An 11,103-nucleotide genomic window follows, 5' to 3' on the forward strand; every position below is an offset into this window, starting at 1 on the left:
GGGGGGAGAAAAAAAAAAAAAAAGTCAGTCATCCGAGCTGGTTTTGTGAATGAAAGGTGACGGCGAGGTCGACTTTGTTTACGTTCTACATTCCAGTCCTCATTAATCACTCCCCACACCCCACTACCACCACCACCACTACTACTACTACACACACACACCCTCTCCACCCCCACCCCCACCAGCCCGCTGGACAAACTCCCTCAGTGACATCATTGGGCTGTCAGTCTATATATAGGCTGGCAGGGTGTCAGTAGGGCAGCTCCTGCACTTTGGAGCAGGATAGCACAGACAGTAGATCAAGACAAAGGCATGGAAGGGAAATGGAAGGGACTTTTTCTAGCTTGTGAACCTGCAGCACTTTATATTACAGAATTTACCCTGAACAGCCAAGGTTTTAGAATCTGGGCGTCTACATAATAAAAATGTGTTCAAGACAAATGTATCCATCCCTAAACTACAATAGGTGTCCATCTTTGAAGTCATTTTGTATACCTATGTAGTCTTAAATCCTATTAGTTTAAAATATTACTGACATTTGTATTAATTTCACTTAAATGTAATGCAAACACAATCATCAAGAAGCACCTTTAAATGTATTCTTAAAGGGAACTTCTGGTTTATTAGTACTCGGGTGTTGTGTTTGGAGCTTTGGCCATCATTTCCGTCAGTGATGATAACATTGCACTGATCAAAGTAATTGCTAATATCTGGGAACTAGGTGAAATTGCTTCACAGAGGTCAGATGAAGCAAGAAACGAGTATTCAGACAATCATACAGGTTGTAAACAAGTTGCATCTTTACCACTTTATTAGGAGGTAAAACTGAGAGTGAGCGCACCCGAAATGTCAGTAATAATTAGGGTTGAATGATTTCCTCTGATTTAAAGGTTATTACCTCACAGGAATATATCTGTCTTTCCCCTGGATTCCTGGGATATCTCGATAAATGAGGTTTGATTTTAAAAACAGCACAGCAGGCAATTTAAAATTAAGTTTATTCCAATTTTTTGATGTTATTCATTCACATTCACTAAATTGTGTGGTCATACTTTTAGTAGACCAACAATTCTCTGGTATTGGAAAAAATCATGTTAACAATACAGACTCATTTGATTGATTCAACCATAGTTATAATGCCTCATTGCAAAGATCATGGCTGATTCTTTTGCAGCGTACATTAGCTCAAAGCTGAACCAGGTAGTCAATATGTTAACTGTGATGGAGGTTTACAACAGACAGTTAATAATTAAAAATAATAATTTTACAGTTTGCCTTCGTTTTGTCTTTCAAAGAAGTCTGTTGGATCATATGACTGCTTGTTTTTCATTTTCTTTTAAGCGATGTCGCTGTGTTCCCCGATCTCAACAGTTAACTTGGTGAGAACAATGTTAGGAATGAAAATACACCCAGGTTATAACAAACCTGTACTGCAGTTCAAAATAGCACTTGTAGCACAGTTTACTTTGTAGAGAAAAGCTTTTTATGGTACTGTCTAACGTGGCAACAGTATTACAGTACTAGCTGTAGGGGTTCAGCTCTCGTGAGGACAACCCATTCTCACGTACGCAGGTGATATAAAAAGTGTGCAAGAGATATTGCCTCAGTCAAGTGTTGCAGCTTAAGCACTTTTCAGTTTAATGCTGCATATCTAAAAGGCGGTCCAAACATCACAAGTACTGACCTTATTGTATTTCACAATAGAAGCTACGTCTGATTATGTGTACCACAGTCCCATCAGCACAGCAGGTGCTGATGTGGACAAAATGAGATTCTGTGAAATTGACGTTAGATCCCCTTGAATAGATGAGAGGGGGCTGAATTATTAAGTGTCATGAGCAAGAAGGAACATGAATTCATTCATATGTGTTTATATATGTGTGTATGTGGCTCATGTGTGCTGTATATAATGTAAGTGTGTGTGTGCCTGTGTACGTGCATGCAAATGAAGGCAGGTGCTCTTTTCCACCCACCAGGAAAAGCAATCTGCAGTGTCTGAGGCAGGTGAAGTGCTCTGATGTTCTATTTAAAAGCCAGGGTCACTTTTCTCATCTCCGCTGCAAATTAGAGACGTGACCTCACCGCTCTATATCGCTCCAACTCTTTCTCTCTCCTCTTCTGATCCTCACGTCATAATTGTGCACAGAGATACACGGTGAGAACAAGTAATATCCACAAACAAAAAACACCCTTTGTGTTATGGTGCTGCACCAAAACAATGTTACTTAACCTCTAAAGCACTGTAATCAAATAAAGGTGAGTCCAGGGTTTGAGGTATGACCGGCGATCTAGCTCACCTTCATTAAACTGAGAATCACCTCATCAAAACAGTGTTAATGTTCAATCATCTCTCTTGGGTTTTAAGGTGTGTTCAGGTATTCATGTTGCGTTCTTTCATGCTATTTTTATAACAGTGTTGCATTTACTGGCTGGCCACGGTGCCGTAAGTTAATGGGTCAGTTCAGCCAAATTACAGAAACACATTCTCTGTTACCACTAGTGGTATTTGCCATGTGGGTTTTGTTGAGGTTTGTTAAAATAAATGTGCAATCCCATTCACCTCAGTTGTATTTGGGTGAAACTCTCACATCAGGTAAAACCCAATCTATCTACATGTGTACACACTATGGCTCATGCTTGCAACTGTTTTTTATTTTATTTCTCGAGATAACAACATAATCAGCCCATTATCAGAAGAAAACAAAAGGTAGTTTCCTATTATTATCAGAGATCAGGAGTGCAATGGCGTATTATAACTGCAGCACTGGTTCAACATAATGGACAATGCATGGAGGAGTGCCATGCAACAGGCCAGTTAATATTCATTTCATCATACTGACCCAAATGAGCCAGCGGCTAGGAAAAAGTGTATGAAAGGAATCTGGACACTGCAGAGAGCTCGTATAATAAATCTCAATCTTCTGGTATATTTTGTCAGCATTGCATCACATTGCCAGGAAATGAATAGCTTATAATAACTTTCCCATGTGCATTCTGGTAACAATTCATTTCAGTTCAGCTGTGAATCCTTCCTGACAGTCATCAGGTGTGATCAAATGAACCAGAAGAGTTCTCCATAATTATGTGATCTCAAGAAAACATAAATAGAATTGAAATGATGAGATTATAGATGATCTCGTTATCTTGAAAAATGCGCCTTTTGTTTTCTCGGGATAACAAATTAATTTGTGATCTTGAGATGACGGTATTAAAACAAATAATTGCAAGCATGGCCACTCTCTGTAAAATAACACTTGACGTACATTAAAAAAATATGGTGTAATTTGGGTAAACTGACCCTTTAACTGTCTGATTTGTACTTCTACAATGTCTAATCTTGATATAATTGCGATGTTTTAATTATTGGTGAAATAACGAAACAAATATACATGACATCAGGTAATTTCACTGCCATGGAAAATCAATCTGAAAGTCTATCCTTGGTGTTTTAGTGCGCTCTCTGGCAGCCGTATTGGAAGTGCACAGCTCTGTCTTTTAAGTGTTGAATAAGTTAGCTTGCTTTTGGCTCGTTGTGAATCATGTCACTATTGGTAATCTTACAGATTTTGTGTTTAGAAACTGTTGATGTTGCCAAGTTTGGCTAATTCATCTAATGTGCACAGCAGCTAACATAACACAGCGCAGACTAATAACGTTACTTTTTATTTCTTTGCTAAATTAACCTCCTAGCTAATTAGCTGCAAAATCAAATGCAGTTGTTTGTTTAAGCCTAATGAGTTGACTCATTTAAAACTACAACTTCGTCCGTCACCAAAACCTACACTGGGGAACAAACTTACACAACCTGCTCATTAATCTTCCCTATGAATCTGTACATGTTACTAATATTTCAGCTACGATCACTAGGAGGTTTCTGACTTCGCTGCAAAGCCTTGTGGTCATGCTGTACGCTAGATTGCCATGAATACAGATCCCTGTTTCTCTGATGATTCCTGACACCTGTAGTTTGATCAGCAGCACCTGTTGTTTGGCTGCCGACAGATGGGAGAGTGGTGTCATGGAGAAAAACCCAGCGAACTGGTCTGTTATCAGGCCTTACCAGGTGAGGGTGGCTGGATCTTGACCTGCTTCCTGCTGTCCCCTCCAGCGATGCTACTGCTGCTGCTGCTGCTGTCTGCTGGCGGCTCTTCTCCCCTCTCCATCTTGCACTCATAGGCGAACAGATACTGGATGTACTGCTTCTTCAGAGAGCTGGCAGAGCTGCTGGATGTACCCACGTTCAGGTTGGTGGATAGCTCGCGCCACTTTTTGTTCTTGTTTACCTGGGTGGTTGGGGGGACGACAAGACATTAATAAGTCAAATGAGGAACACGCATCACAATGACGTCACAATGGAAAAATAATAATTTCTTTGTGCTCATGTTCTCTCTCATGTGCTCATGTAATAGTGTATCCCAGTAGCATCAGCCACACACTTGTCATTTTGCCTCGACTATGGGAGACCACAGCCTGCTGAATTTAATCAAAATAATCAATTCCATGGGTGGCCACTTAATGTTTTTGTGCTTACTATAACCACAGCGCTGGAGGTCACTCATGAGTATTGCACATCATTTTTACATTGCTGTTTTTAATCTAACAACAAACAGGTACTACATTGTATGGCCAAAAGTATGTGGACACCCCTGACCCCTTAATCTGGGGCTGTTTTCACAGTTTGGGCTACAGTCCTCTTCTCTCATTATGGAAAATCCTAATACCAAAAATTATAATTATGTTTTAGACAAAAGTGCACTTCCAATTTTGTGGCAACAGTTTTAAGGCTATTTCTTTTTTCAACCACATCCATCCAACTGTACTGGAACACTGACTGTGAATCAGGCCTTATTGTTCAACACCACTTACGCTATTGTGGCTGAATGGGGCCGAATCCCCGCAGGTTCCAAAATCTTCGAGGGGAGGTTGTTATAGCAGCATTAAAATGTTCATGGCTTTGGAGTGAGATGTGTAACGGTTTTCTCGTCCATATACTTTTGGCCACATAGTGTATGACATTTCCTGGTTTCTCTAAGTTTCCCATTAATCTTGCTACCATTAGTATGTAAAGCTTTATATGGTTTACATTTTTATCACATGTGGTATAACACACATGGAGTTTTCTCTGAATGTATTGAGACTTTTTCAAGGGGGGGAGTTTCAAGATTGATTTCATATATCTCATTCCCTTGAGTACATCTCTCAACATCTACAAGTACACCATATGCCATGCTGCTTCAGTGCACATTGCTTGAGAATATTAAATAACCAATGTACATGGGCAGAATGATATGAATGGGTATGTTCTGCTCAGAATACTATCTTAAACTGTGTAATCTCTAACATTATCCCAACGTATCAACATCACGAGTGTTCCCTATATGTTACCATGGCAAGGCCTCCGATGTCCCGAACAGCTATGTAAAGCTTCCAGAGGTCCAGCGGCTTCTTGCCCACAGCAGGAAGCTGGGAAACAGGTGTGCCCCTCTCCTCCATGAAGGTCAGGTATCGCTCCACCCAGCCCCGCCTTTCTGGCTCCACACCCAGCTCAAACAGCCGAGTGATTCGCTCCCCACTGAGGGAGGAGGCATTAGGGTTGGGTTTCTGGTGAGTGGGAGAAAAGTTATGGTGATAAATGTGACACTTATGAAAGTGAGATTTTATGCACTACATTCATGTTGATTCCCATTTCTGTTATATTTCTGTTATACACTTTTCATTGATATCCTACATTTGACATCTGACTAGTGTTCAGAAATACTAATTTGGGGATTTCACGCACAGTATATACTGTATATTTTATAATATAATCTATTCTGCAGTTTATTTTTCTTTGCTGTATCTTATTGCTGTTTTCTGCTACAACAACCCACTCTTCCCAGGGGGATCATTAAAGTTTCATCCCATATTTACACATTCTGAAGTAGGCCCTTGGTTGAATGACTAAGCAAAAATAAACACTTCTTTAGAGCATTTTGTTCAGTTCATTCTTGTTTACTTCAAAGTTCATTCACAGCACATTCATATCTCTCAAATTCAACTTGGTGGACAAGGTTTAATCCCACACAACAATGTCTGGCTTCAGTCCAGGTTTAGCAAGGCCTTCTTTTGATCAAGCAATTACAGAATAATCCTTCAGTCATACATGAATCAATCAAACAGCATGTGCTGACATCATTGACCATAAATGGAAATTTACCTTATTTCACTGTTGGTTTAGTCGCCTGGTTTGGTCTCTGTGTCTATATGTTAAATATGTCTATATGTGACCTATTCAGTAAATGCACACATGCACCCATTAAATAGTGTTTGAACTTGTGGTTCTTACAGGACTGGAGGGGGTCTTAAGGGGCCAGGGGGGGCTGCTGATGCTGTCGCTGTCATCTCCGTGATAGGAGGAGAGGCTGGCTGGGCTGGGTGAGAGGGGGGAGGGCACGGGCAGGGCACCGCCTGGCGTGGCTGGCTGGGACACACACTGCTGGGAGCCGCTGCTGCTGTTGTTGTTGCTGTAGCCATCCTGTAGCTGGTGAGGAGAGAGAGGAAGAGACTTTAATTTTCTTTGGATAAAAGCATACATCACTGTTGGGTTCTTTCAGCCACCTCCACAGTATGAGTGTAACACAACGGCGTGTTACTACTGTCCACACAACAACAGTGAGGTCATAGCTGAAGTTTGCAACAGCAGAGCCAAAATGAGTCAACATGTTTGTATTGTAATGCATACGTTTGGATCCAGAGGTGGACAGTACATCAAGTACTGTACTCCACTCCACTTGAGTGTTTTCATTTCAAGTTATACTTTTATTACATTTATTACATCCCTATGGTTACTAATTACTTTTTTAGAATAAAATTAATCTAAAAAATATAAGAGCAGCTTATAAAATGTGATACTTTGTTATAGATTTAGATTTAACTACTCTTATATACCCGAGAGTACATAAAGTAAAATGAGCTCCACCTCAACCAGCTACAATTCTCACATTTTGCTTATATCTAAAAGCCTCAGTAATAATATAACATATAATAACAATTTATAAGGAGTAAATTTTACCTCTGCATTTTAACTTAAGGTATTGATACTTTCACTTAAGTAAAGTAACTGCATACTACTTCCACTACTGTTTGTGTCTAAGTGGACACAAAAATGGTGGAGGTACAAAAATATAAGCATTTAATATACTTAAAGTACCAAAGTGTACTATTCAGAATGTATATTATATTATTGGATTATAATTGTTGATGCATTAACATGGTAGTGTGCATAACTTCTTGTGGCTGGTGAATGTGGGGTTAAATACTTTTTATACTGCTGGGTATAAATATGATCACCAAATTATTATTTGATGATCATATTTTGTATTCGTACCCTGATGGTATGTGTGCGTGAAATATTGTGCATACCTTAGTGTGACTGTGTCTACATGCATAAATGCATGTGTTTGCATGCAAGAGATTTAAAATGCATGCAGATCAGTATGTATTAGTCTATTTCTATATATGAGTGTGTGTGTGTTTGCGTGTGAATCTGGATACAAGCTTCAATTTGTGTAAATCACTCCATGTTAGCTCACATCAGTGTGTGTGTGTGTGTGTGTGTGTGTGTGTGTGTGTCGTCGTGGTGTGTGCTTGTGGTGTGTGTGTGGACAGGAGAAGCTGCGGGACTAGATGTGTGACACAGACCTGCTTGAAAGTGCTTTGGTCTGTTTAGCAGAGATGCTCGATGTCAGCAAAGACCTTATCGTTTTCTCTTTCTCCCTCTCTTTTTCTCTCTCTCCTTCTCTCTCTCTCTCGGCAGACAGATCATCTCTTTTGGGAGCACTGGGGGTCTTTCTGGCTGCTCTGACTGCCTTAAATAATTCAAAAGGCCCTACTACCGTAATCAGCAAAAGAAAAGACAGGGATTTGGAGGGAAAAGACGTGTAGTGGATGTGATGGAGGCGGGTGAGTGTGTTTGTGCACCTTTGTGTGTTCTGTGTGTGTGTGTGGGAGAGAGGTTGTTAAGCAAAAACAAGGGGAGGGGGTAGAAAAGAGCAAAGAGCAGAGTTCTGTTGTTGCTGAGCTGAGCCAAGCCGAGCTGCAATTGTAGGGCAAAATGAGAAGTCAGCATTGTGTATTGGGACATGTGGGTGTGTGGGTGTGTTTGGGTGTGTGTGTGTGTGTGTGTGTGTATGTATTGAGAGGAGGAACTGAGGAAGTAGTGCTTAAGAGAAGGATGGTATATATGTGTGTCTGTATGTGTGACTGACTGTAAAGGCCAGTGTGTGTCTTCTTGTCTTTATGTTAAATCAAATAAATAAATTAATAAATATTCCTTTGTGTATGTGTGTACTGTTTTTCTGTGCTGTGTTTGAATGTGTGTAAATGCATGTGTATACTGCAGATGCCGAGCCCTCTCTTTCTCTCTGTGTCTCTCTTTTTTTTTTGCAGCTCGGGCTGCCAAAACATCAGCAAGAAGAGAGTGCTGGGGGCAAAAACAAAGCGAGGAAAACATTAGGAATGGTAAATGTTAAACAAATCATTAAATATGGCGAGAAAACAACAGAGAAACGGCCCACTGTGCTGAGGCAGCATATGCTGATCAGATCTGGTTTGCTTCATTAGAGGAGCAAGATCAAAAAACAAAACAAACAAAAAAAAAAACGGAGAGGGCAAGAGGGAATTGCAAAGATAGATGGGGAGAGGAAAAAGGTCAAGGAGGTACCTTTGGTTTGTGAGGCTCGTTGGTGGGGCTGCTGTCGTCTTTAACGTCCGTTTTCGGTTTCCCATCTGGGCTCATCATCCCGTCTCCCGACATTCCCATGGCTCCTTCACCAAGAATGATAAAAAAATATCTGTGCTGAATTTTTAACAAACATAAATGGCTGAGAGTCGAAATAAAAAACATTTAGTGAGAGATATCAGAGGGCAGGTAAGCTTTGTTTTTTGGCCATAAAAACATTATTTCAAATGAACTGATGTTGACCTCTACAGAGGTTTATGATTTTGTTTTTAAATAAAAAAAAGCTTTTTTCCACCGTAGAATGAACTGGCACACACAGCATCTTTTGCTATTATGGTCAATTCAACATGTTTTAACTCCCTAAAATGAACGATGGCTTCTTTGTGTGTGCTGAAAGCAGTTGGATAATGGTTTGCATAATGTCAGAGATAAAGTCAGACAAAATAAAAAATGGTTTAACGTCTTTCCTCAGTTTAAATATTATGTTTTTTTTTCTTTCTGTGTTCTCAAGGCCCCTCTAAAGACTGTTCGGCCATTCATCTCAAAGGGAAGATTGTGAAAGAAACGTATAAAAAGACTGCTGCTTAAGGAAGACATAGAAAGAGAATGAGATAAGACTCCACTAAAAGCGAGCCAGTGTGCTCTTTCAACCTTGCCGGCTGCACATCCTTAGTTTGGGAGAAATCATCCATGTTCTCATATATTCAAAGGTTAGCATTCAAGAGATGTTGGCTGACAAGAAGACTTATTTCTGTTTTCAAAGACATTTGTGTACCTTCATGAGGTTTCTAATTGAAGAAGAGTTAAGATCCTTAAAGACTACTTTTCATAGTGCCAGCTGCATATTTCTTGTTAATAGAAAGAAGGGGTCCTTGAATACAAGGCTCCCCTCTTTATTTTTCCCTTGTGTGCTGCAGCACGGTGGGAAAACTAATGGCTTTTTACTGTGCCCAGGGGCAAACCAGATGAGTTTTGAGGAACCTTGGTGCTCTAATTCGTTTGAAGTTTTCCAAATGTCACGCATTCTGATATTTGGTTTTGAATAAAAAGGTGCCTTTCATTTTTGGAGCCACAGTGCTCTCCGAGGTGCGTTTAGCAACAATGCAGGCAGGGTGAAGGGCTGAAAGGAGAAGGGATGCACCACATTAATCTCTGCTTACTGGAGGGCCAGCTCTACAGGGAAAATAAGAGCTCTGAGAAAGTAACCAGTGTCTCAGAGAACTCACTTGATTTCTTTAGCCTTTTGTTATCTTTTTCCCCTTCTAGTCCCCTCTCTCTCTCTGCCTCTGAATGTGAACCATTCTGAGTTGGTTCGGCTGTACATTCAACATAAACACATAGGTTAATCTTGAGTGGCTCAGTCTAACATTAACCTGGAGGGCTGTGAATTCTTAATCAACAGGTTCTTCATTTTATAGATTGTATTCTGCACATCTCCACTGCAAGATAAGCCAGTGGAGATGGGGTCATAACTTCATTTGAAACCTTTGTATCTGTTGATAGAGGGCTGCAGGAGGCTTGTGTGAATGGGACTGGCTGTGAAGGGAAATTGAGATAGTCTACACAACTTATCTCCCTGGTCAGATATGTGTTTTCCAATGTTCTGGGTGGTTTAAATGCTGACATTTATATTGCTAATGTCAGCACTTGTTTTCTCAGTATGTAAGTATTCATACCCAAAGACAATAAAAAACAATAACTTCTTCTAGTCTGCATTTAGCTAGCATACCTGAAGGCGGCATATTGTAGGCTGGACCTTGTGCGTTACCCATGGCTGAACTGTTGTTTCCCGTAGGCTGGCTGTAGGGGACAGTAATAGCCATGGTGCTCGCCTGGTTGATGCCAGGGCCTTGATAGCTCCCCTGCCTACCACAGAAAGAGGAGAAAGATGTTAATAAAATTGGTAGAGATGAATCCGGTTTAGATTCACGATGTGATTTGACAGGCTGTGGAGAGATAAGTGGGTCACAGTGAAAGCTGCAGAAGAACAGAAGTCACAAAATCGTACAAAGATGATACTTGGCAGTCTGTCACTGCCATACTCCTTTATTGTTGTTGTAAAAACCAGGCAGCATGGAATCTGAAAGTCACAATAAAAAGCACTGTACACAACATATCCCTGATCAAACAAACAACTCCTCCAAAAAGATTGAAGATGAGCATGGAGCATCAGAAAAGAAAAACTCTCTTCTATCCTCTCTTCTCTGCTCTTCTCTTCTACAAATCTCTCCCCCCTCCCCTCCCCTCCCTCCCTTCCTTCCTCTCTCTCCCTCTCCCACAAGTCATAATTTAACTAATTAAGGTGTGCTTTTGGAGAGGATCATGTTATTTGTTGCCATGGTGACAGCAGAAATCAATCCTGCTCAATCTCTCTTTCTCCCTCT

At 40.5% G+C, this 11,103-nt stretch overlaps 1 protein-coding gene across 5 annotated transcripts in view; it reads right to left on the reverse strand.

The window, feature by feature from the left end:
- LOC118337060 (AT-rich interactive domain-containing protein 1B-like) overlaps positions 1–11,103 on the reverse strand; it is a 163,016-nt gene that overhangs the window by 11,974 nt on the left and 139,939 nt on the right. For all 5 annotated transcript variants that reach the window (XM_035673888.1, XM_035673887.1, XM_035673883.1 and 2 more), the window contains 5 exons: positions 10,449–10,585; positions 8,702–8,805; positions 6,326–6,520; positions 5,386–5,601; positions 4,061–4,283 (listed from right to left, as the gene is read on the reverse strand). In XM_035673888.1, the coding sequence (XP_035529781.1) occupies positions 4,061–4,283; positions 5,386–5,601; positions 6,326–6,520; positions 8,702–8,805; positions 10,449–10,585 (875 nt within the window). The remainder of the gene's footprint in view (positions 1–4,060; positions 4,284–5,385; positions 5,602–6,325; positions 6,521–8,701; positions 8,806–10,448; positions 10,586–11,103) is intronic.

Source organism: Morone saxatilis, unplaced genomic scaffold (assembly GCF_004916995.1).
Source record: "Morone saxatilis isolate NCDOM2014 unplaced genomic scaffold, NCSU_SB_2.0 Contig3, whole genome shotgun sequence".
In the NCBI taxonomy this organism is placed as follows: domain Eukaryota; kingdom Metazoa; phylum Chordata; class Actinopteri; family Moronidae; genus Morone; species Morone saxatilis.